Raw genomic sequence first — 26,308 nt, forward strand, 5'->3', positions numbered from 1 at the left:
AACCCAAACTCAAGCCAAGACTCCGCGCCACCGAGGGACGCAAGGACGGCTCTCCAAGACTACAAACATAATGGCTAAGCTGTAAATAACCAAACGCATCCACTCGATCCAAACCATAGAGAGATGCCAACTCAGTAGGAGAAAGAAGAATCCCCCTCTCAGTGAGCACATCTCCCACTCTATGTACCCCATGTGCATGCCAAAGCCGGAAGACTCGGCGGTCACTTCCAGGACAAAACTGCGCGTTGCCCACTAAGGGCAACATTGGGGTTTCGCTATAATTGACCCCCAAGTGTTTGCAAAGCTGTTTCCAGATACATCTCATATAGGACCACACCACATGACCCCTCTGGAAGGAGTCCAACCGAGCCGAAGGGGCATGCAACAAGAACAATCCCGATACAGGGGACAAAAAGTCCCTGTCCACAGAGAAGGTCAGAAAAGAGGAACTCTCCAGACACCAATCCCAAATCTGGCGTAAGCCACAAGCCAAGTTATAAGCTCTAAGATCTAGAAGACAGAACCCCCCCTGCACCTCCGGCAACATCAGAATGCGAAGGGGCAGGCGAGGGCGCCGTCCCCACCACAGAAAGATCCGCAGAGCACGGTACAGCTCCTCCAAATCCCTGTGCCTCAACCAAATCGGTAAAGTCTGCAACAAGTAGAGCCACCGTGGCACAATCATCATATTATATAAAAAGATGCGACCCGCAAGGGAAACCGGCAGAGCACCCCATAAGCGCAGACTCTCAACAGAGGACCGAAGCATGGGTCGGACATTAAGCTCATAAAGGCGCGTCAAGGTGGAGGGAATAAGAACCCCCAAGTATTTCACCTGAGCCGAAGCCTCCTTCAGAGGAAAGTCTGACCACAGGTGAGAGATACGCAGATGAAGAGGGAGCGCTTCCGACTTAGAAACATTGAGTTTGAGACCCGAAAGCTCCCCAAACTGCCGAAACAACTCCAACAGTAAAGAAAGGTGCGAAACCGGGTCAGTCAAAAGAATCATGATGTCATCTGCAAAGGCCAAACTACGCAGGGAGGAATCTCCCACCTCCACACCCTCGAGCAACGGATGAGTGCGGATACAAAGCAATAGAGGTTCCAAAAATAAAATATAAAGCAAAGGAGACAGGGGGCAACCCTGCCGAGTACCCCGCCGCAGAGAAAAAACCGGGGAAGCTACCCCGTTGACAAGCACAGCAGCCTCGGGATTAGAGTATAGAGCACGGAGAGCTTTCAGATAAAATCCATTCACCCCATAGCGGAGTAGCAACGGGAAGAGGAAGGCCCACTCAACCCGATCAAAGGCCTTTTCAGAGTCAAAACTAATGGCCAAGGTAGGCTGTCGCCGAGAATCACAGTGGGCTAAAGCAAGTAAAAGCTTCCGAACATTATGACCTGCCTGACGACCCTTCACAAAACCCACCTGGTCCAGTCCCACCAGGGAAGGGACAAGCGGGGCCAACCGGTTAGCCAATATCCGGGCTAGGATTTTAAGATCTACGTTGATAAGCGAAATGGGCCTATAAGACCCCACCAATAGAGGGTCCTTACCCGGTTTGGGCAGTACAGTTATCAGCGCCTGATTCGAACCAGGAGGAAAGGAACCCCCCTCCACCGCCCGCTCATAGTACCGCCTCAACGGGTCAGCCACGAACCCCTGCAAGAGACGATAAAATTCCCCACCGAAGCCATCCGGACCAGGGGATTTACAGAGAGGCAAAGTTTTAATAACCCCCAAGACCTCCTCCCCGGTAATAGGGGAGACCAAACTCACACGGTCGGTATCCGTGAGCCTAGGCAAGGGCAGCGAGTCAAAGTACACCTGAATCGAAGAGTCCCGGTCCACCACCTCCGCCGTATAAAGAGAGCTGTAAAAAGAGACAAAAAGCTGCTCAAGCTGAGGCTGGGCCGTAACCAGCTGCCCCCCAGCGTCTCTAAGAGAGGTGATGGAGGAGGACCCCCTCCGCGCCCTAGTCAACTGGGCCAACATTTTACCCGGGCGATTCCCAAACCGATGAAGGCGATACTTATAATAAAAGAGCGACTTGTGTGCTCGTTCATGTAAGAGGGCATGGAGCGCTGCCTGGGCCGCCTGAAACTCATGTTTATGGGATATAGTTGGAGAATGTAATACGAGAAGCCTGCTCTCCCGCACTTTACGCTCGAGAGCCAAAATCATGTAAGCTGTGGTAATTTAATCAAAAAATGGCAGACTACAATTTGCTGAACTTCAAATGATGAACATCCCAACAACTGAGAAGTTTATATCAAAACCAATCAAAGATATTATCATGGGTAATGAACCTCAAACGCCCAAAATAAACTGGCGTTTTTACTGGGGTAGTGAACATCATCACAGGTTCAAAATCTCCCACTAGGAATGTTATATTTAAACAAATTGTGTTCAAATTATGTTAATACTTAGAGCTTTTGTCGGGTAAAAGCTAATTCGTTTTGCCTCTCAAAGTTTCGTCTGGGGGTTTTAAATTTTTTTAGCCTTAACACTGTTGTTCACAGCCCGATTACATAAGCATCACTGCATATACGACATCGGTTTGAATTTCAATGAGCTAAGACCATATGTGCGGTGATGCTTATGTAATCGGGCTGTGAAGGCTAAAAAAAATTTAAACCCCAGGCGAAGCTTTGAGAGACAAAACGACTTAGAGCTAACGCTGGGTAAAAGCTAAGTATTAGCATAATTTGAACACAATTTATTGTTTAAATATAACAGTCCTAGTGGGAGATTTTGAATCTGTGATATCAATTACCCCAGTAAAAATGCCAGTTCTGTGTGTTTTAAAGTTCATTCCCCATGATGATCTTTGATTGTTTTTTAATATAAACTTGTCTCAGCTGAGGTACTTTAAACATGGAAAACTGCTTTTTTTAAGAGATGAAATATATAAATGCTTATGGAGAAACTTTGAAATGGAAGTTGTAACACATTTAATCTTTGCCCCCATCCCCACCAATCTGTACACTTTGATAGCATTTGCATATGTGAAAATCTACCATATGAAAGCTTCTGCTTGTTGTTAATATGTAAGCTCTTACAGAGGCACTATACTGTAGGTATCTTGTAATGTCTTGCTGTGGGAACCCTGTTGGCACGTTGGAAGCTCTTTCTAAATAGATTTCTTTTTGTCAGGTTTATATGTTTAAATACGACTCCACACATGGTCGCTTCTGTGGAGAGGTAAAGGCAGCTGCTGGAAAGCTGATGGTGGATGATAATGAGATTTCCGTGTATCAGTGGTAAGTAAGCAGTGGGCTTAATTTCAGGCCGGGGGAGGATAAAAAAGTGCTTTTCTCTCCAATTGTGGCATATGGTGCTCAGTTAATTTTCTGATGTTGTAACAGCAAGAATCCCAGCGAGATTCCTTGGGCTGAAGCTGGAGCTCTCTATGTGGTTGAATCCACTGGTGTCTTCCTCAGCATTAACCAGGCATCTGTGAGTATATAGTCATACGTAATAAGTGTTTTATGGGGTTTTTTTTCCCCTTTTCTCACCTTTATTGCTGTGCTAGAATTCAGCCCAGGCCAATCTCAACTGGCTTTTACTAGACTACAGCTTTTAAGTCTAGATATTATTTTGTCTTCTCATTGAGCTCAGTTATCGATGGAAAAAGTTTTTGCCATAAAGCATAGGTGCTATTATGTGTTACTGTTTTTAACCCTTTCAGGACCATAAGGATCGTAGGCCAATTTTTGTGGTTTTGACGACATTTTTATGGTAAAAAGGGCTTTGCAGATGCCAAAAAAATGATTTTTTTTGTGAAATATCATTATTTTTTTTTTTAAAAATCAAACTTCTGGCTTATGGACAGTGTGGCAAGTGAATCTTCTCGTCAATCTAGCAACGACGCTAATGAATGAATGTCGGAACCAGTTTGTTTACATAAAGGCAGTATCATATGGAATCCGTACATATCAAATTTAGAACTGTAGACTATCCCAATCAAAATTTATAGGATTTTAAAGTTATGGGACAAATATGTCCCTTGGTCCTGAAAGGGTTAAAGGCTGATAACTTCATGATTTGCTGTCCTTTGCTATCGGGTTCCACAGACATTAAGACAAGTATTGGGCATGGTTGTATAAGTTATCTTATAGTTTTTATAAAATGTGTGATTTTTATTTTTTTTTATTTTTTGGTGGGGTTGGCTTGTAAATTTCCCAACAGCTGCACATAGGTAGCCTGCACACACACAACCTGATGATATTGATATCTTGTCTGTTTTTTTTCTTAGTCTCACTTGAAAGGTGGAGCGAAACGCGTGGTGATCAGTGCTCCGTCCCCTGATGCCCCCATGTTTGTTATGGGGGTGAATGAGAAAAAATATGACCCTTCTAGTATGACCATAGTCAGGTAATTTCTGAATTCTAACATTTATGCTAATTCCTCCTGTTGCTCTGATGCTTTATTTTCAGTTTAAATTGCATTCAAGTACTGAAAGTACATTAATCAATTACTGACCTTAGATTCCAACTTTAGATGGGAATTCCTTTTGCTATGTGTAGCAAGTGGTTGAAAGCAAACCATCTAACATAATACATTATAGTTTGACAAAGCAAAACTGAATTACCTGTCACTACCTTAGTAACTAGGGAAGGGAAGCCCCTTGCAGATCTTATGAATCAGTGTTTACATGCAAATAGGTGCATACATGCAAATGTCTCACTAATGCACTAACACAGCTCAGATGCTGAAGAGCAGAGTTGAGAGATTAATAACAGGATAGGCCATCTTTTTCTTAAAGGACCTTACTCCAAAGGGTAAAAAGCAAATATAAAGATGGGAATAGTGCTGCTTTTTTTAAAACTTTTTAATAAAAGCTAACTAAAAATGTGAGAATTTGACATCCCTTTTATCTTTTCTCCTTAGCAATGCTTCTTGCACAACAAACTGTCTGGCACCTTTGGCTAAGGTCATCAATGACAACTTTGGAATTGTAGAGGGCCTCATGGTAAATCTTTTCTGCTTCAACTAGGCATAATTAGCTTTTCAGATCAGCATGCATGTCAGAGCCACCTAAGGCTGCACTAAACCAGGTGCATTCTTTTGGAGTATTTCATTCACCTGTCCAGTCCATTTTAGAAAAACAGACAAAAATTGCTCTTGTCCCTCTCTGCATTATACCTGGCTATTTATTTTGCATAAGACTGCATGCTTAAGGCGCCTAAAGACACAGGAGCAACACAGGACTAAGCTTGTGGGTTGACTTGGAGGTTGGGTAGCAATCCTGCATGTAGGTAGCGTCGTACTATGGATTTGAAGCCATTCATGGATTCCGCATGTTTGTGGAGATCAGAGTTTGCTATTTCATGTGTCTCTTTTACAGACTACAGTGCATGCTTATACTGCCACGCAAAAGACTGTAGATGGGCCTTCAGGAAAGGCCTGGCGTGATGGCAGAGGTGCCTGCCAGAACGTCATTCCAGCAGCTACTGGTGCTGCCAAAGCTGTGGGGAAAGTCATTCCTGAACTAAATGGGTATGTAATAGGGCAGCTTTAATGTCACTCAGCAAGACTGTTTATAGCCTCTGTTTGACTGTCACTATGCACGATACTTGAGTGTCAGAATTGACATCAGAGGTGAAGGCTTTTGTGTCCGGTGCTTGTGCATCCGTGGCCTGGCTCGGAGGCAGGAGGAAGATTGCAAAGGCAACGCAATCGACTCGCATTGCCTTTGAAATCTACTGGTCAGTCGCGATCGACCATTTGGGCACCCCTGGTCTAGGGTCTTTTAACAGTGCTTGAGTGAGATGGGAGTGGCAGAAATAGGAAGAAACATTTTTCAACACATTTTCATTCTGAAAGTGACTTTCTTCTTGGCAGGAAACTGACTGGCATGGCATTCCGTGTGCCAGTTGCAGATGTGTCGGTAGTGGATCTCACTTGCCGCCTGGCCAAACCAGCCACTTATGCAAAGATCAAGGAAGCTGTAAAGGCAGCATCAGAAGGACCAATGAAGGGAATTCTAGGATTCACAGAAGATGAAGTAAGATTCCTTACAAAATAATGATTTTTAAATGTATAGCTGGAGAATAGTTGAACTTCATTGGGTGATCTACTGGATCCATAGAAACATGGACCATGTCAGTAAGCAATATTTAGACAGCTGGGCCTTGCTCTCCATCTCAGTCCTCTAGGGCAGTGGTTCCCAACCATATCCTGGAGGATCGCCAGGCCAATCGGGTTTTCAGGCTAGCCCTAATGAATATGCATGGAGCAGATTTGCATGCCTGTCACTTCCATTATATGCAAATCTCTCATGTATATTCCTTAGGGCTAGCCTGAAAACCTGATTGGCCTGGTGGTCCTCCAGGACAGGGTTGGGAACCACTGCTCTAGGGCTTCCCTGGGCGGCATTGGCAGAAAAAAATGTTTCTGGGGCCATGCAAACACTGCAGCAAGACAGGAGGGAGCCGGCAAGATGATAAACACCCAGGGGTAACAGGAAAACACTGCATCGCCTTCGACCAGGGCCGCACAAAATACTTCATGGGGCCACAGGTTGGATACCCCTGCTCTAGGGTCCTTAAGTTGCAATTAGTGGCTGGTCTTGATATTGGTTCTATTTTAAATATAGCTTCCTTCAGATAAACTGTAAAAATCTTGTCGAATGACTACAGGTGTGAAGTCTTTTGGAGACTTAGCATGGAACAGCTCTCTTATTAAACAAATATGTTCTATCCCTGGTATAGGTGGTGTCGTCTGACTTCATTGGAGACAGGCATTCTTCCATCTTTGATGCTGGTGCTGGCATTTCTCTAAATGATAACTTTGTGAAGCTGATCTCCTGGTAAGAGACTACATGTGGGTTCAGCATTCATCACCTTGGTCTTGGTTCTGCAGCTCAGTCAGCCAGGTAGTAGCTTGTTTTATCCCAGGACAAGCAGGCAGCATATTCTCACTGATGGGTGATGTCACCGATGTAGCCCCGGTATGGACCACTTTAAAAGTGCATTACCACTTTAAGTCTTTAGAAAGTTCACAATAGCCTGCACCACGCATGCGCTAGTGCCTTCCCGCAAGATGTAGGCATGCGGTCCCTCAGTTTCTTAGTTGCCGCGGAGCTAAGAAGACGTGTTTTCAACAGCCATTGAAATTTTTTTCTCGCTGCCTTCCCACTCATGAATTTCTTTGACTATTTCAGTCTCTGTGTAAAAAGTTTAAAAAAAAAAACACAGCTTTCGGATTTTCCCTCGCCGATTCGGCCCAGCGGGGCCTATTCAACCACCTTGGCCTCAGATTTTGATCTTGCTGGGGCCTTTTTTCCTTCGATGTCCTGCCTGCTGATGAGTTTTTTAAAAAGTGTGGACATTGTGCTCGCCCCTTTTCCGTGACTGACCCGTCGGGATGGAAGGGGACTCGACATCGCTTCTGATGGCACCGTCCAAGTCGACACTGACTAACACCTTTGGTGTCGCAGCCTTCTGTGGGTAAGCCAGCTAATAAGCCTTCCCCCCCCCTCCCACCCCTTCTGGGTCTCAGGTCAAAGTAGTAGTTAGCCAAATCTTGCCGACTTCAAAGAAGCCCAAAAATGCTCCGCTCCAATATCGGTGAGTGCTTCATTGGCCTCCTCATCACCGGAGCATAGAGCTGTACCAAAGGTACTGGCAAAAAAGCCAGCGGTACCGGGGCTTAAGGGAGGAACTGGGTGAGCTTTTCCAAATGCTGGTGCTGACCCAACTTGTGCCTGTGACACTGACTCCCCTGGTGCCAGTCCGGTCATAGCCCTCAACACCAGTTGCATCTGCAGTGGATACTCCATCAATGCAGACGCTTCCCACAAGGGAATCTACTCCTTTGACTTGCCGGCACCGGTCGTTCTCGATGCATACATTACCAGAGTCGACTCCGGTGTGGTCTCAGAAGGCATTACAAAAGCTAAAGCATTTTCAGCCTTCAACACAGAGTTCTTGGCACAGTCCACATTCTGTTTAACATTCCTCTCAAAGACCTCTGTAGTTTCTGAAAAGTCACTTTTTTCCAAGTTTCTTCGTCAAATGTCAAACTATCCATTCCACTGAAAGCTGACTCCAAACACTCTAAACAGTTCTTAGAGGCCTTAGATTATGAGCAACTGCCTAAGGAACTGCTGAAGCTTCCCCTTCATGACATTTTACGGGAAACTTTTTTTTTTTTTTCTAATTCTGGAAAGTCCACTTACCATTCCTGTGACTCCTCACAAGTTGGATTCTCTGTACAGAGTGGTTCTGTTCCTGGGTTTGACAAACCCCAACTTCCACACAAGTCTCTCCTAATGGAGTCTACTTTAAAGAAGTATTTGGGGGCTAGTGTTTACGCATCTATACCCCCTGGCAGAGAGGGCAAAGCTATGGATCGGTTTGGCAAACGCCTTTTTCCCAAAATGTCATGTTAACCAACCACTCTGGCAACTACAATTTTCTTTTTTTTTTTTTTTTTTTACTTCAAGTACTTGATTAAACAGACTTCATTTTAACTTCCTGCTTTTCAACATATTTCTGATCTGTTTTCAGCTGAGGTTTGTTCTACTTACGACGCATATGAACCTTACCTTCTGTGCTGCAGCCATGTCCGTAGCCATGAGACGCCTGGCTTCATGTGTCTGAACTGGATGTGAACCATCAAGACAGGCTTGCAAATGCTCCGTGTCTTGTAGATGAGCTTTTTGGTTCCTCGGAAGTTGTCATCTCATAAGACCAGATGGGACACTCTGGTCAAGCCTAAAAAAGAAACCTCTACCTTCTCGTCCTTTCAGACTGACTTCTTACCTGCAACAGCTGCTCCTGCTCAGTATCAACCTAGAAGGCAAAATCAGCAACTTTGTCAATAACAGAAACCACAGGCTGCTCCACAAAAACCTACACAGCCTTTTTGATGTGTTGCTTCAGAGCATAGCCACCGTCGGTATCTTACAGTCCTTGCCTCAGCCCATCGGAGGCTGTCTCCAGTTTTTCATCGCTCGCTGGGAGCTCATAACATCAGACCTCTGGATCTTAACCATCATTCCTGAGGGTTACACTCTCCATTTTCATACCCTGCCTTCAGACCATCCTCCAAGAGTCTGCTTTGAATCCTGCACAGTCCTCTTCTTCTCCAGGAGGTTCAATCCCTTCTCCTGCTGAATGCCATCGAGGAAGTTCGTCTCTCTCAGCAGAATCAGGGATTCTAAACCTGTTACTTCTTAGTTCCCAAGAAGATGGGAGGACTGCGACCCATTCTGGAGCTCTCGCAAATTTCTAGTCGGTGAGAAAGTTCGGATGCTTTATCCTCTTCTCAATCGGAATGACTGGCTATGCTCTCTGGATTTCAAGGAAGCCTACACATATATTCCAATTCATCTGGCTTCCAGGAAATATCTCCATTTTCAGATAAATCAATGTCACTACCAGTACAAGGTCTTTTCCTTCAGTCTGGCGTCTTCTCCCAGAGTCTTCACAAAGTGCCTGATTGTAGTGGCTGCATCTCTCAGATCGCACGGCCTTCAAGTCTTTCCCTACCTGGATTACTGGTTGATCAAAGCTGTTTCATCTCACGAAGTGGTTTGAGCAACATTGGACCATTTCCTTTCTTCAAGTTCTAGGATTCAAAGTCAACTTCCCCAAATCACACCTCATTCCGACTCAATGTCTTCAGTTTATTGGAGTTATTCTAGACACCACTCATGAGAGCGTTTCTCCCTCCGGATCGCCTTCAGGCTCTCATCCGCCTTGGTCAGCAACTGCTTCCTCTTCAATCCATCACTGCAAGACACATGATGGTTCTTCTACGCCACATGGCTTCCACTGTGTATGCGACACCACTGGTATGACTACACCTTCGTACTCCTCAATGGACCCTTACATCTCGGTAGTCTCAAGCGACAGATTGTCTCTCACAGCATATATCTAACATCTCTTCCGCAGTCACTTCAATGGTGGATGACCTCCAATCTATCCAGAGGTCTCTTTTTTCACTTACCCCCTCATCACAAGGTCATCGCGTCAGATACATTCCCTTATGCTTTTGGGGCACACATGGACGATCTTCAGACCCAAGGTCTCTGGACCGCCAGAGAGCGGAAATTTCATATCAATTTCCTGGAGCTCAGAGCGATGTATTATGCCCTCGAGGCCTTCCATCATTTCCTCTGCCCTCAAGTCCTCCTTCACACAATCAAGTAGTAATGTATTATATAAACAAGCAAGGAGGCACGGGCTCTCTCCTGTTATCAGGAGACACAGAAAATCTGGACTTGGGTGACAACTCGCAACCTGTTCTTAAAGACTGTCTATATTCAAGGGGAGAAAAATTTCCTAGTAGACAACCTCTGCAGAATTCTTCAGCTTCAAAAATGGACTCTTAACTCTGCAACTCTCCAGCCCATCTTTGCTCATTGGGACACTCCACAAGTGGACCTTGTTTGCAGCTCCCCACAATCACCAGTTGCCCCACGTTTGCTCCAGATTGTACTGTCCTCACTGTCTGGAAGCTGATGCATTTCTCCTGGTTTGGACGGGCCTGTTTCTATATGCATTTCCTCCAATTCCTCTCATACTGAGGATTGTTCAAACAAGAGGCAGCCACCATGATTCTCATTGCTCCTTGGTGGCCCAGGCAACATTGGGTTCTCCCTTCTGTTTCAACTCAGCTCCAGGGAGCCCATACCTCTTCTAGTTTTTCCTAATCTGTTTACTCAGCATCAGGAATCGCTTCTACTTCCTGATAACTTGGTTTCTCTCAGGCTGAATCCATCTGACTTAACATCTTTCTCAGCTGGTTCGACCATTCTTGATGTCTTCAGGAAACCAGCCACCCAGCAATGTTATCAACAAAAGTGGACTAGGTTTTCTTCCTGGTGTCTTCATCATGATCAACTTCCTTGTCAGTGGATTTGCTGTTGGATTATCTTCATTTGTCTGATTCTGGGCTCAAATCTATATCTGTTAGTCCATCTCAGTGCTATTACAGCTTTTCATGTACCAGTTGAGGGAAAACCTCTCACTGCTCATGATTTGGTCTCCAAATTCATGAAAGGAAACCACCTCTGAAGCCTCCACCCGTTATCTGGGACCTTAATGTGATTCTTTCTAGTTTGAAGCCATCATTCGAACCAATGGTCACAACTCATCTCAAGTTTCTCACCTGGAAAGTTGTTTTTCTTATTGCTCTCGCCTTTGCCAGGAGGGCCAGTGAGTTACAAGCATTGGTTTCGGATCCACCCTTTACAGTTTTGCACCATGATAAAGTGATTCTTTGCACGCATCCAAAATTTCTACTGAAAGTTGTCACGGAGTTTCATCTCAGTCTATTGTTCTGCCAGTGTTTTTTTTCCTAAGCCTCATTCTCATGCTGGAGAAACAGCTTTGCACACTCTGGACTGTAAGCATGCTTTGGCCTATTACAGCGACAGGACATAGCCTCGTGTACTTCTCCCTAACTCTTCTGAGCCAAACAAGTTGGGGCATCCTGTTTCCAAGAGAACAATTTCCAACTGGCTGGCTACCTGTATCTCATTCTGTTAATGCTCAGACTGGACTGGCACTGGAGAGTCATGTCACAGCCCACAAAATTAGAGCAATGGCAGCTTCTGTTGCTTTCCTTAGATCTACTCCCATTGAGGAAATCTGTAAAGCTGCCACCTAGTCCTCAGTTCATACATTCACTTCTCACTATTGTCTGGAGTCTTTCTCTAGACAGGATGGGCACTTTGGCCAATCTGTATTACAAAATTTATTCTCCTAAGGGCCAACACTCCCACCATCCCATTCTTGTTAGTTTGAGGGTCACCCATTAGTGAGAATATGCTGCCTTGTCCTGGGATAAAGCACAGTTATTTACCATTAACAGGTGTTATCCAGGGACAGCAGATAGATATTCTCACAACCCACCCACCTGCCCGGGTTATTATCTTAGCTAGCTTATCTTAACTGAGGGACCTCACGCCTACGGGTGGAAGGCACTCGCACATGCACAGTGTGGGCTAACGCAAACTTTCTAAAGACTTAAAAGTGGTGATGCACTTTTAAGTGGTCCGTACCGGAGCTCCATCGATCTCGCTCATCAGTGAGAATATCTGCCTGCTGTCCCTGGATAACACCTGTTAACGGTAAGTAATTATGCTTTACAGGTTAGCTGTAGCCATGGGATTGTCATCTTTCTGCTTCAGATTACTGTCTGAGTGGCAGTCTCTTTCCTGCCAGTAAATACAAGTTTGGATTGCCATCCTTTTTAAAAAGCAAAAATTCTTGCTGGGGTAGCATGTATAAGTGACACTGGGTCAGTATGTTCAAGAAACTGAGCTAAACTTGTTTTTTGCTGTTTGCCCTAGGTATGATAATGAGTATGGGTACAGCAGCCGTGTGGCAGATCTCTTGCTCCACATGAGCAGCAAGGAGTGAATTGAGAACCGCTGCTTTCCTGTCTAACCATCATTCATAGGATGATCCTGTGGCCAGTCTCATCTCATAAGAGCCTCAAGCACAGCACTTGTCTGCTGTTGTTTGTTTGTGTTTCACAACTGTTCACATACAACAGCCATGGAATAGAAGCATATCATAAGCTTAACTCCAGGGTGTACATTTTGTTGTGTGGCTGTAGCATTTCATTGTTGGTGTTTAATTAAATTAGTTGAAAGACCAAAATGTTTCTGCTGCTACTTTTTTTTTTTTTTTTCCTTCAAAGATTTTCCAAAGAGGAGACATTTCCTTCTCCATATTGTTCAGATAGTCAGTCAGATTTCTGCTTACAACACTGGAGAATAACGGTGAACCCAGTCTGTACACTTTAGTGTGGCCATTGGTAGCCTTTCCTGGAAACACTGCTTTCAAAACCTAGTGATGAGCATGTCTGAGCATTCTTTACGCAATGTACTTTACAGCCACTTCCAAGCAGTTATACAATATGGTTGAGTTATACACTATGGGAGAGTTAACTCCAACCCCCCAAAAAACCCAGGATAAAGACACACCTGCACAATACTTGACCAGGGCAGGGTTATTAAGTGGGCACCAGGCTCTGCCCTCTCCCTGGCCCCACCCCTGCCCACACCTTTGTTTAACCTGCTTGCTTGCTTGCTTATTTACTTCATTTCCACTTGATTTCTTTTTCTCTTTTAGAATGTTGAGGGGGTGGGTTCCTTCATATATAAATTGGAAGTATCCTCCTGATGCTGTCATAACCTGCTTCTGAACAGTCCCAGACAGATTGATTCTTTCTAACAAAATTGATCTAGAGAACTCCAGATCCAACTTTACTGTGAAGACAAAAAAATCCCTACCCTCTGAGGTAGAGCAGCAGAGGAGAGGATCCAAGAACATGGCTAACTAAAAGCCAGATCTTCTGGATTTCATGGCTTTTTTACTTATGTCCCTCAGTTTGTTTTTTCCCTCCAGCTTAATACCCCTCTTGAGATCATTCTTGCCCCTCTCAAGGCTTAGTAACCCCACAGATCACTTTAGCCAGCCACCCTCCCCCAGATCAACTGGGAATACAAAAGATTGGATTCCACAATGCTTGTACACACAAAAGATGTGTATTGGTGGGTAGCAGTGGGTAAGCAGTGTTGTATAAGTAAATGTATAGTAACTTAAGTAAAGGTTTGTTCTCGAGCAACTCTTCAGACCAGCATAGGTTATCTTGCAAGCGGGTTATCTCATCATGACCAGCAGGTGGAGACTGCAACAAAACTTTGGAATAGTACATAATAGGTGTCTCCCTATTTCTGTCGGTCCTCTTTCAGTCTCCAGTAGGTATGAGTGAGCTGTACCCAACTCCATTGGTAGGGCTGTTGGAATTTATTTAGGGATCCTAGTACCCATTTTTGTGCCAGATTGAGCTTAGGTGGGCCTTGTTTTGATGTATGACCGACCTTGGGGTGTCGCATCCAGCAGGTCTCGTGCTGAGTCCCTACCCCTTTCCTCCACCTCCCCAGTGTTTTTGTAGAGATGCCTCAGCAGTAAATCTTGCCCCTAGTTCAGGTAAGCCATACTGCTTTGAGAGTCTGTTCTGTTGGAGGGGGGAAAAAAAATCCTAAGGTAGTGCTGGTCTGAAGGGTGCTTTCCCTTTAAATTTGCTGTAAACTACTGTATCTTTCATCTAACTGGCACTTTTCTTTAGTTAGGTTGCGTAAGGAGCAGTGAACACTTTACAAGGGAAAAAGTGCTCATTGTGCTCCATACGCGAGGCACTCACAACCAGCCTGTGTCAATTATTATATTATTAGGGGAGAGTGTGGCGCAGTGGTTAAAGCTACAGCCTCAGCACCCTGAGGTTGTGGGTTCAAACCCACGCTGCTCCTTGTGTCCCTGGACAAGTCACTTCATCCCTCCATTGCCCCAGGTACGTTAGATAGATTGTGAGCCCACCGGGACAGACAGGGAAAAATGCTTGAGTACTTGAATAAATTCACGTAAAACTGTTCTGAGCTCCCCTGGAAACGCTAATCAAACGCCAATTGGATACTATCTTGAACGAGGAGAAACTATGGGATCCCCATCAACATGGTTTTACGAAGGGAAGGTCCTGCCAATCAAATCTGATAAGCTTCTTTGGGTAACAAGGAAGTTGGATACAGGGGAATCCCTGGACGTGGTGTACTTGGACTTCAGCAAAGCGTTTGCTAGCGTCCCACACCGCAGGTTACTGAGCAAAATGGGTTCGATGGGACTAGGTGTAACATTAACCGCATGGGTTAGGGACTGGCTTAGGGATAGACGTCAGAGGGTAGTGATTAACAGTACCCTCTCTGATACAACGGAGGTGATCAGCAGAGTGCCTCAGGGCTCGGTCTTGGGCCCGATCCTATTTAACATCTTCGTAAGTGACTTGACTGAGGGGCTGCGAGGTAAAATTACATTATTCGCTGATGACTCCAAACTATGCAACATAGTAGGCACAAGCTCATCGGACGAAGGCACAGTGCCCGACAAAAGCTCAATGCCTGACAGTATGGCGCAGGACCTACTCCTGCTGGAGCATTGGTCAAAGACTTGGCAACTTAGTTTCAATGCCAAAAAATGCAAGGTCATGCACCTTGGTGGCAAAAATCCATGCAGGACTTACACCCTAAATGGCGAGATCCTAGGAAGGACTGTAGCAGAACGCGACTTGGGCGTGATCATTAGCGAAGACATGAAGACTGCCAATCAGGTGGAGAAAGCTTCCTCCAGGGCTAGGCAAATCATGGGTTGTATCTGCAGAAGTTTCATCTGCCGTAAGCCCCAGGTTATTATACCATTGTACAGATCCATGGTGAGACCCCATCTAGAATACTGTGTGCAGTTCTTGAGGCCGCATTATCAAAAGGATGTGCGGAGAGTTGAGTAGGTTCAGTGAATGGCCACCAGAATGGTTTCAGGACTCAAGGATCTCCCATATGAGGAACGGCTGGATAAGTTGCAGCTATACTCACTCGAAGAACGCAGAGAGAGGGGAGACATGCTTGAGATGTTCAAATATGTCACGGGCCGTATCGAAGGGGAAGAAGATCTCTTTTTTCTTAAAGGACCCACGGCAAAAAGGGGGCATCCGTGGAAAATCAAGGGTGAGAAATTTCATGGCGATACCAGAAAATATTTCTTCACCGAAAGGATGGTTGATCGTTGTAATAATCTTCCACAGCAGGTAATTGAGGCCAGTAGCGTGCCAGATTTTAAGAAAAGATGGGATTGGCATGTCGGATCTCTTCATGGAGGTAGATAGGGGGTGGGTCTTTGGTGTGGGCAGACTGGATGGGCCGTGGCCCTTTTCTTCCGTCATTTTTCTATGTTTCTAAAATTGAATGAATAAATAAATATTAGCAAACCCCGAGTGGTCGCAAAACATCATGATCCCCTTGTCTGAACTGTACTTGCTCCTCCTTCAGCCCCCAGTAGCACTCTCGCAATGGATGGTGCAAGCACCAACCCACACACTGCACGTGGCTGACCCAGAAGCCTTCTCTCCGACATCAAAGTTGATGTCGGAGAGAAGGCTTCCGAGTCAGCCATTTACTTGCAGCACCTGAATTGTTGCGTGTGCTGTGCACTGCACGGAGCGCTACTGAAGGAGTGAGTGCAGCTCCAAGAAGGTGGTTGCGGGATTGTAGTTCACCCTCCTTTCCTTTTGTACTGCTAATTATTTGTACGTATACACTGTATGTTTATTTGTATGAAGTTGTTTTATTGTTTGTTTCCTAATTTTAAATTTGTCATATGCATTGAAGTATTTGACATTGCATGTACAATAAATTTTTAATAAACTTGAAATGCAAGATCCTGGCTGATAGCGGTGGCAGATGGACAGGCGGAAATTGGTGGCCAGGCCGCATACCCCCAACAGTTGGCCTGCAGGTTGAGAAACACTGCTCTATGATTCCTTTCCCCAAGTGCTTCTGTCTGATACCCGGAGTGTGTGTGTGTGGCCTTACAAAATGGAGAGTAACAGCAGGTCGCCATTTTAGGCTTGAGGAGTTGGGAGAATTTCCTTCAGATGTTTTATACAGGATAGTTAATTTTTTCACAGTATGCTTTGAATTCTCTAAGTAATAAATCCACTGGGGCTTTTTCACTGTTTAAGTTGTGAGCATAATGTACTTACACTGTGGTAACCCAAATATTAACACAGACTTCATGCAGAGAAAAGAGGGGGAAAGAAGTACCCTGGTGGAGAATGACTGGGAAGGTGGTTTCACTGAAAGAAGAGGAGCTGGTCTTGTCTTTGAGACGATATGAACCTGATGCTGAAAGATTTGGAGGAGTGTAAGTGGGAAGGAGGATTTGAGAGGGTGACTGAGCAGAGATCTTAGAGGAGAAAGATTGGGAATAGAGAAAGAATTGAAGTCTTGCAATTTTCTCTGGTATGTCTACCTCAGCCCTGTAGGTGCTGTTCCCTCGCCATGCTAGGAATAGGTCATTATTATTTGTTGACTTTCCTTCATTACTAGGTGTACATTTGAAAAAGTCAATTAGGGTCTTTTTATTCTTTAAAAAAAATGTATTTATTTTCCAAAGTGGATTTGAACAGCTTTACACAGTATAAGTTTAAACATGATCCTTAATACTAAAGAGGAAGCAAATACGGTATATATGACAGATGTTTATTCTACATTGTGTACAGTATATCCAGCAAACCCCAGTCACCTATCAAGCTGTCAGCAGATTGCAATCCCAATAATTAGGAGAAACCATAGCAAAGGGAATGAAAATGGATGCTTGCTTATTTAACATCCAGCTTCTGCAGGGCTGCTCTTCTCTCTGGATTGTTCAGGGCCTCTTCATAGGCAGCAAAGAGACTCGAGCAGCTGCTGCTGAGAATGTTGGTTTCATTTTGTGCCTGAATTGTCATGCTGAGTCTTTCTACACATCTCTGCTTTATCTGCAGAAACTTCTTGTAGCTGCTGCTTCCCAAAAAGGGAACCTGGTGAAGGAAGGTCTGCTCAATAGTAAAGTTCTTTGTCCCACCAGCCTGCAGATGGAAGAAAGCAAGATCTTGAGAAAATAGAACTATTCTAATCAAACTTATCCACTCCTGAACTTGTTTATTATTTGTTAAAAATTTGACATTCCAGTCCCACAAAAACACATGCACAAAGAACTGCGGTTGTGATAGGACAAAATTCAAACATTTAATCCTCAACATCAGCGATAAACAAATTTCAGAAGCAATTCTCATATAACATGTAGGTATATCTTGGTGCAGTCACAGTAGTTCTTACTATGTCCGGGTCAAATCATTTCAAGTTTTCTTTATTTTTTATATACCGTTTATCAGACGAGTATTTAAACAGTTTACAATAAAATGAGAATTTAAAAATAAAATGTCAAAATAAAAGAAATATATCCTAAGTTAAAAAGTATGGCGGCATAATCACACTGATGTACATGAGAAGAGGGGGAAATAGGGGGGAAGAGGAGGAAATACATTGAAATAAAAATAAAGGGAGGTAAATGGAAAAGGGAAATACATTAGGGTAGGGCTTGATTCAAAAGAAGTGTTTTGATTTTCCAAGATAGAAGTGAATTATAGACGAGAGCTGGGATTAAAGAGTATCGGCATCTTTGAAAAGGAATGCCTTGAGTTTAGTTTTAAATTTGTCTAGAGTTTTCTAGTCGGAGATCCAGTGGAAGGGTGTTCCACAAAGAGGATGCAGTGACTGAAAAAATGGATTTACGAGTGGTGTCGTAGAACAGTTTCTGTATTGGTAGATCGGAGAACACTGGAGGATGAATATGGGATCAGAAGTTTGTCAATGAAGGCCGGTTGGTTGGAGTTTTTTGTTTTGAAGGTAAGGAGTATTTTATAGGTGAGATGGTGAGTGATGACTAGCCAGGAGAAGGGGGGTAACATGATCATATATTTTTTTTAATCATATTACCCTACTTTGACAGTAGTATTTTGCAGCAGTTGTAAATGACAGATTTCTTTCTGGGTTATGCCATGATAAGGGCATTACAGTAATCTATATTCAAAATTAGGGAATGAATTAAGATGTTGATATGAGGGGGGGGGGATCAAGAAGAGAAGAGATGGAGTGGATGAGCCTTAGCTTATAAAAACATTTGTGTGACTGTGCTAATTTGTTGATGGAAGCTAAGGTCTTTATCAAGGATAATCCTGAGAAGTTTAACTTTGCTGTCAATTTGAATTGGAGAGGAGTCAATGCAAATGGATAAACATAGATGTTCATCTGTAGAGATTGAGAAGAGGACACCAGTAGTTTTGGAGATGTTCAATGAGAGTTTGTTATGCCAGAGCCAGGAGATGATTTTATTGAGTTTGTAATTGATTTCAATTATTTCATCAGGTGATATAGAATTTAGGGGTTGAAGCAGTTGTTTGTCATCGGCATATGTAAAACACAGTGAAGCCTATAGATTGAGCTAAAGTAAGTAAAGGAGTCAAGAAGATGTTAAAGAGAAGGGGCGAGAAGATCAAGCCCTGGGGAACTCCATAGCTTTGGCAGATGGTAGAGGAAGTGGAGTTATTAAAGCTTATTTTGTAGTTTCTGTTTTGGAAGTAGGATAAAAACCATTGCAGAACTGTGCCAGAGATGCCAATAGATTCCAGTCTTTTAAGGAGTAAGGAATGATCAATGGTGTCAAAGGCAGATGTAAGATCTAAGGATATGAGAATGGAAGGTTTGTGATAGTCTTTAAAGTAAAGAATAGAAGTTGAAAAACCGATGAGAAATAGTGCAGTAGAACGATTTTTTCAAAATCCAGTTTGGTATGGGTGAAGAGCGTTAGTTTTTTCAGTATAATTGAATAGCTGATTAAAAACCAATTTTTTGGCAACTTTTGCTAGAAGAGGTAGAGTAGCGATAGGTCAATAGTTGGTGATTTGGTTTTCAGGCATGTTTGTTTGAGCTTTGGGAACATCAGAGCGGATTTCCATGTACAGGGCATATAGCCTGTAGAGAGAGTTTTATTAATTATGTCGTGTAGAAATGGGCCAAAGCTGATTCTATTCAATCTGTAAGACTGTATACATTTTATAATAATAATTTCTAATGAAAAAGGCATATGAGTCATGAACCAGTGGGCTATTCACCTCTACTAACGAGTTTGTGTTGAAGGCATCATCTACATTTTTCAGTTCCACCTCCTCTGACACTGCTCTGTGCCCCTCTGTTTCTCCTTCTATATGTGAGTTGAAATATCTTTCTGCTCTGTTTTCAGGGTTGTTCTTTTTTATTATTATTATTATCTACTTTCAGAGGCTTTTTGGTGCTACAGAGGTACCCAGGTTGCATGGGTCAGCTCTGCCTGAGTGGAGACACAGATTCTCAGTGTCTGAGGTCTGTAGCTGGGAAGGACACCCTGTTACAGGGCACCTACCTCGCCAGCCTGCACTAACACTTTTGTGGCTCAGGGATCACACCCCTTGTAGTGGAGCTCATTCCTAGTCAATACTAGAGCTTGAGTACAGGCTTTTTGGCATCTGTGTCAGTCCCTGGGATTTTATCAGTGGCTGGCTGCATCCCTACCCCACTAGTCATAGGCAGCTGTGCTGTCCCCCTCTGCGTAGCTGAACCCTCGCTGACTCTCCATCCTTCCTTCCCAACCAATCTCCACCGACCACAACCATAAATACCTTCTGGCAGAGGAGCATCTGGCCAGCAGCACAGGCTGCTTCGCAATCTTATGGGTGAGAGGGGAGGAAAAATGTACATGTGGCGGAAAGGAAAGAGGAAAAATTGGGGTGAAGGAGAGGAAGGGAGAGATGAACATGTACATGAAAAAAATAAGCCCTACCCGAAAATAAGATCTAATGCTTTAGTTGAGGGAGAGGGGAGATTCTGCAACTAGTTGAAGGAGAGGGGTATTTTGTTGCTAGTGGGAGAGGGAAATGGAGGTTCTGCTGCTAGTCAAGGGGAAGAGAGAGATGCTGCTGTCAGTTGGGGTGGGGGAGGATGCTGCTACTAGGGGGGCAAGGGGAAGGGAGATATACTGATGCTAGTCAGTGGGGAAGGGAGAAATGTTGATGCTAGTTGGGAAAGGGAAAGGATACACGCTGCTAGTGGGGGAGGGGAAGAGATACATGCTGCTGCTTGTGGGGGAGGGGAAGGGAAAGGTACTGCTGTTGGGGAGCAATGTGAAGGGGGAGGTGCTGATGGACCTGGGTGGTGTGAAGGAGATGTGCTACTGGACTTCAGGCAGAGGAGGGAGAAGGAAAGATGCTGCTGGATCAGGATAGTGTGAGGGAGAGGTGCTGTTGGACTGGGAGCAGAGAAGGTAGAGGGAGAGGTGTTGCTGTACTTTGGTGGGGGGGGGGAGGTGAGAGGGAGAGGTATTGCTGGACTGAAATCAGAGGAGGAAGAAGGAGAAGGACAGGATATAAAACTAACTAATTAAATAAATAATAGTCTTGTACTTACTGCCAGGGTGCTGGCGGATTCCCAGCTTTCTAATTTCATCATAGACAAAGATAAGTATCCCATAGGGAAGTGGAACCAGCCACCACTGGAACCTACAGATATTTAGAAATGGAAAACTTTGTCAGCTTTGTACATAGCATCACCAGAAGTAGATCAAAGTAGCCTGAAGATGAGATCTGTTTCTTTCATATCAAGTGGTCCATTTCCAATGAGGAAAACCAGAAGTTGGTATTTTGCAGGTAGTGGCAAGAGGTGCTGCATGTACAGAATAGCACACACATGTTATGATAACCTATCTATTTTAGCTTCCTGAGAAGTCTCCAACTAAGTGAAGAAAGCTCAGTGTACTGAGTTTGAGAAACCAAGGTCAAACTGTGTTGCAGCCATCATAGGAATTCCGTATGAAGTGGTTCGAAACTGGTTGGATAAAGGAATTTTAAAAATGCAACAATATTTCAGATTGGTGACTCACCTTATTGGCATGAAGTTAAAGACATTAGGCATTCCAGGGCAGTAGCAGAGGAAGCACCCTAAGCAGAGCTGGAAGACTATGGCAGTCACCAGTACTTTGTTTCTTGAAAGAGACAGAAGAGATACAAGAGGGAATAATTAAAGGTTACTATCTACATTCCCCAATACACAGTTCCTCAGATGGGTCACATAGATTAGGTTTCCTGTAGCATTTAAACCACAGCAACAATTATGATAATAGATGCACATCTGAAGAAGGGGGAGAGAGGGATTCTATGTATTCTTATATAGCATCTTTGGATAATTTTGCTGTTTCCATTAAATGTATCAGTCTGCAAAGAATCTAGGCAGTGACGTAGTAAGGGTGAGCGGCACCTGGGGCAATTGTGCCTCTCCCCTGCCCGACACACCCTTCCCTTTCCCCATATCTTTTTAACTTCTCCAGCATGCGTAGCATGCCCACGTCAGTGTCTGCTCGCTCTTTGACGTCACTTCCTAGGCGCGGTTCCCGGAAGTGACATGAGAGTGCTGATGCTGACGTGGGTAGCAACCTCGCGCCGGGGAAGTAGAAAAGGTATGCGGCAAGGCAGGTGAGCACATGCATGGCAAGAAGAGGAGCAGGGGGTGAAGAGGAGGAAGATTGCCCTTAGGGAGACCACACCCGGGGCAGACTGATCCCCGTACCCCCTTTATTACATCACTGAATCTAGGACAGCTGTGACTGCTACAGCTGCACTACTCAGCAGACTTTGACTTATTCCAACAAGATGCAGAGAATTAGATCTCAAAGGAAAAGTCATGGAATGGATGAGTCCTTTCTATCACATAGATTAATGAGAGTAGAATGGCAGGGGCATACAAGCAACTGGAAAGAAACAAACATAGGAATACCACAAATATCAGCAATGTCACCCATGCTGTTCAACATTTTCCTCCAACCATGGGAAATTCATCAGAAATCTAGGATGGGAATGCTACATCTACGCAGACATGTCCAACTAATCATCCCACTGAAGAGACTTGAAGACTAAACAGAAGATAAAAACAGGCCTAGACAAAATCTTCGGATGTTTCCAACCAAACAGCCTAGTAGCCTACAAGGAAAAAAATAGAACTACTTCTAATCAACAAATGGGGTGAAAACAGCTCAAGCTACCAACTAACTCTGAACACGACACCATAAAATCATCAATGGAGGGAGTGAGAAACCTAGGAGTATGGCTGAACCCAAACCTAGATACAACAATACAAATCCAACTCATTGTGAAAAATGCGACTATATTGGATTAGAAGACTAAAACCTTACCTAACCCATCAAGCAATGTCCAATGTGATAATATCTTTGGTACTCTCAATCTTTGACTATTGCAATGCAGTCCTGCTGGGCATTCCAAAACACATAATCGGGCAGATCCAAACAGTAGAAAATGCAGCAGCAAGATTTCTACTAGGAAAATCGAAGCAGATAAGTGCCACCCTGCTACTGATGGTGTTGCACTGGCTCCTGATCAAAAGTAGGGTTAAATTCAAAATCATGTTGCTGACATACAATATCAGTCATATTTCAGAACTGTAATATCTAGCAACCAGACTTCACAGCCATACATAATCATGCGTTCTGCGATTGAGCCAGGAATACCTACTGGAAATACCCTCTTACAGAGACATCAAATACAAAAGCATCAGGACAAGAATGTTCTTAGTGATGGCTCCAATGTGGAACTCCCTTCCAAAGAGAGTTCAAGAAAGGAATAAAGACCATTCTTTTCATAGACCACTGTAACTAATAAATATTCAGTGGTGAGTAGCAACAAGGAGAAAAAATGGCCAAACCCCACTTGGAACACAACAGGCTGAAAACAAGAAAATTCACATATGCAAAATATATGATAAAACACAGACAACAGAAGAATAATGTATATATATATAAAATGAATATATTATGATATAAATATGTAGGATAAATGGTATACATATGTAGATATAGGGTAAATATTGTAATCTGATAGACACACATATCCTATATAATAAAACCCTAAGCGCGCATGCGCACTTACGATTTCATGATCCCTGCCACCGTGTTTTGTGATCCCTGGCTGAATTCTATTTTAGAACGCGGTGGCAGGGAATACATCGGCGACTGCCCCCTCCTGCCCTGACTCACCGTAAGGCCCGCTGTTCATCATTGGCGCACCCCCCCGGTGCACCCCTCCCTGCCGCATCTGAACCCCCGTTGACCCTCCCATCCGACCCTCCCACCGCGAGACAACCGACAAACCTGGTTCCAGCAGCGTCCGCAGCACTCTAAATACGCTGCTTCGTGGCCTACTGCCCTGATTTCCTCGGTTGCATCTCTGATGACATCATCAGAGATGCAGCAGAGGAAATCAGGGCAGTAGAAGGCCACCAAGCAGCGTATTTAGAGTGCTGCGGACGCTGCTGGAGCCAGGAGGTTTGTCGGTCGTCTTGTGGTGGGAGGGTCGGATGGGAGGGTCAGTGGGGTCGGCTGCATGGCAGAGGTAGTGGCGGGGGAAGATGGAAAGATGCTGCTCAAGGGTTCTACTGCACAGTGAGATGGGAGGGAGAGAAGTAGGCAGGCTTTGGGGGTGGGGGGGGGACAAAGTCTGAAAGGCAGTGAGGAGGACTTAGGAAGGAGGCCCTGGGGGCACTAAGGACATGGGAAGTAGGCACTGGGGGCACTAAGGACACAGGACGGAGGCACTGGGGGCACTAAGGACATAGGAAGGGGCACTGAGGGCACTAAGGACATAGGAAGGGGCACTAAGGACATGGGAAGGAGGCACTGGGGGCACTAAGTTCACAGGAGGCACTGAGGACACGGGAAGGAGGCATGGGGGCACTAGACATGGGAAGGAGGCACTGGGGGCACTATGGACACAGGACGGAGGCATTGGGGGCACTAAGGACATAGGAAGGGGCACTGAGGGCACTAAGGACATAGGCAATGAGGACACTAAGGACCTTGGAAGGGGCACTAAGGACATGGGAAACATAGACATAGAAACATAGAACATGACGGCAGAAAAGGGCCACGGCCCATCTAGTCTGCCCACACTAATGGCCCACCCCCTAACTACATCCATGAAGAGATCCCACATGCCAATCCCATCTTTTCTTAAAATCTGGCACGCTGCTTGCCTCAATTACCTGTTGTGGAAGATTATTCCAGCGATCAACCACCCTTTCAGTGAAGAAATATTTTCTGTTGTTGCCATGAAATTTCCCACCCCTGATTTTCAACGGATGCCCTCTTGTTGCAGTGGGACCTTTAAGGAAAAAGAGATCCTCTTGCACCTAGATACGGCCTGTGACATATTTGAACGTCTCGATCATGTCTCCCCTCTCTCTGCGTTCCTCGAGTGAGTACAGCTGCAACTTACCCAGTCGTTCCTCATACGGGAGATCCTTGAGTCCTGAGACCATCCTGGTGGCCATTCACTGAACCGACTCGACTCTCCGCACATCTTTTTGATAATGCGGCCTCCAGAATTGTACACAGTATTCCAGATGGGGTCTCACCATGGATCTGTACAATGGCATTATGACCTTGGGTTTACGGCTGACGAAACTTCTACGGATACAGCCCATGATTTGTCTAGCCCTGGATGAAGCTTTCTCCACTTGATTGGCAGTCTTCATGTCTTCGCTAATGATCACCCCCAAGTCACGTTGTGCTACAGTCCTTGCTAGGATCTCACCATTTAGGGTGTAAGTCCTGCTTGGATTTTTGCCACCAAGGTGCATGACCTTGCAGTTTTTGGCATTGAAACTTAGTTGCCAAGTCTTTGACCAATGCTCCAGCAGGAGTAGGTCCTGCGTCATACTGTCGGGCATTGAGCTTTTGTCGGGCACTGTGCTTTCATCTGATGTGCGGTTGCCTACCATGTTGCATATTTTGGCGTCATCAGCGAATAATGTAATTTTACCTCGAAGCCCCTCAGCCAAGTCTCTTACGAAGATGTTAAATAGAATCGGGCCTAAGACCGAGCCCTGCGGCACTCCGCTGATCACCTCTGTCGTATCGGAGAGGGTACCGTTTACCACTACCCTCTGAAGTCTACTCTAAGCCAGTCCCTAACACATGCGATTAATGTTTCACCCAGTCCCATCGAATCCATCTTGCTCAATAACTTGCGGTGTGGGACGCTATCAAACGCTTTGCTGAAGTCCAAGTACACGACGTCCAGGGACTCCCCTATATTCAGCTTTCTTGTTACTCAGTCAAAGAAGCTGATCAGATTTGATTGGCAGGACCTTCCCTTTGTAAAACCATGTTGATGGGGATCTCGTAGATTCTCCTCATTCAGGATCGTATCCAATTGGCGTTTGATTAGTGTTTCCATAAGTTTACTCACTATCGATGTGAGACTCACCGGTCTATAATTCTCAGCCTCCGTCCTGCATCCCTTTTTGTGGAGTGGAATGACGTTAGCCATTTTCCAATCCAAAGGGACTCTTCTTGTACTTAGGGAAAGATTGAAGAGCGCGGATAACGGTTCCGCCAGGACGTCACTCAACTCTCTGAGCACCCTGGGGTGTAGTTTGTCCGGTCCCATAGCTTTGTTCACCTTGAGTCTTGATAGCTCCTCGTAAACACTGCTGGGCGTAAACTCGAAATTTCGAAATGGGTCTTCCGAGTTTTCCCTCGTCGGCAGCTGAGGGCTGGATCCTGGCACCTCGTAAGTGAAGATCGAGCAGAAGTATTCATTTAAAAGTTTGGCTTTGTCGGAGTCCGATTCTACATAGTTCCCGTCGGGTTTCCTAAGACGTACTATCCCATCTGTGTTTACATTTTCTATCACTAATATACCGGAAGAAGGATTTATCGCCCTTCTTGATGTTCTTCGCAAGGTTCTCCTCCTTTCGGAGTTTGGCCTACCTGACTGCCGTTTTGACCGCTTTTGACTTGGATTCTCGCTTCCCTGATTGTAGGTGATGAACGCTCTTTTCTTCTTTTTTATGAGGTCTAAGATGTCCGC

At 44.7% G+C, this 26,308-nt stretch overlaps 2 protein-coding genes across 2 annotated transcripts in view; one reads left to right on the forward strand and one right to left on the reverse strand.

Moving 5' to 3' along the window:
* GAPDHS (glyceraldehyde-3-phosphate dehydrogenase, spermatogenic) overlaps nucleotides 1-12,624 on the forward strand; it is a 37,142-nt gene extending 24,518 nt beyond the window's left edge. The window contains exons 4-11 of the mRNA XM_033963797.1: nucleotides 3,158-3,264; nucleotides 3,370-3,460; nucleotides 4,260-4,378; nucleotides 4,895-4,976; nucleotides 5,352-5,503; nucleotides 5,849-6,011; nucleotides 6,718-6,815; nucleotides 12,312-12,624. Of these exons, the coding sequence (XP_033819688.1) occupies nucleotides 3,158-3,264; nucleotides 3,370-3,460; nucleotides 4,260-4,378; nucleotides 4,895-4,976; nucleotides 5,352-5,503; nucleotides 5,849-6,011; nucleotides 6,718-6,815; nucleotides 12,312-12,381 (882 nt within the window). The 3' untranslated portion in view covers nucleotides 12,382-12,624. The remainder of the gene's footprint in view (nucleotides 1-3,157; nucleotides 3,265-3,369; nucleotides 3,461-4,259; nucleotides 4,379-4,894; nucleotides 4,977-5,351; nucleotides 5,504-5,848; nucleotides 6,012-6,717; nucleotides 6,816-12,311) is intronic.
* A 4,410-nt stretch (nucleotides 12,625-17,034) lies between these two features.
* ATP4A (ATPase H+/K+ transporting subunit alpha) overlaps nucleotides 17,035-26,308 on the reverse strand; it is a 160,848-nt gene continuing 151,574 nt past the window's right edge. Inside the window, exons 22-24 of the mRNA XM_033914374.1 lie at nucleotides 21,310-21,411; nucleotides 20,838-20,929; nucleotides 17,035-17,425 (exon numbers count right to left, since the gene is read on the reverse strand). Coding sequence (XP_033770265.1) covers nucleotides 17,397-17,425; nucleotides 20,838-20,929; nucleotides 21,310-21,411 — 223 coding nt within the window. The 3' untranslated portion in view covers nucleotides 17,035-17,396. The remainder of the gene's footprint in view (nucleotides 17,426-20,837; nucleotides 20,930-21,309; nucleotides 21,412-26,308) is intronic.

This window comes from Geotrypetes seraphini, chromosome 11 (assembly GCF_902459505.1).
Source record: "Geotrypetes seraphini chromosome 11, aGeoSer1.1, whole genome shotgun sequence".
NCBI classification, from domain to species: Eukaryota; Metazoa; Chordata; class Amphibia; order Gymnophiona; family Dermophiidae; genus Geotrypetes; species Geotrypetes seraphini.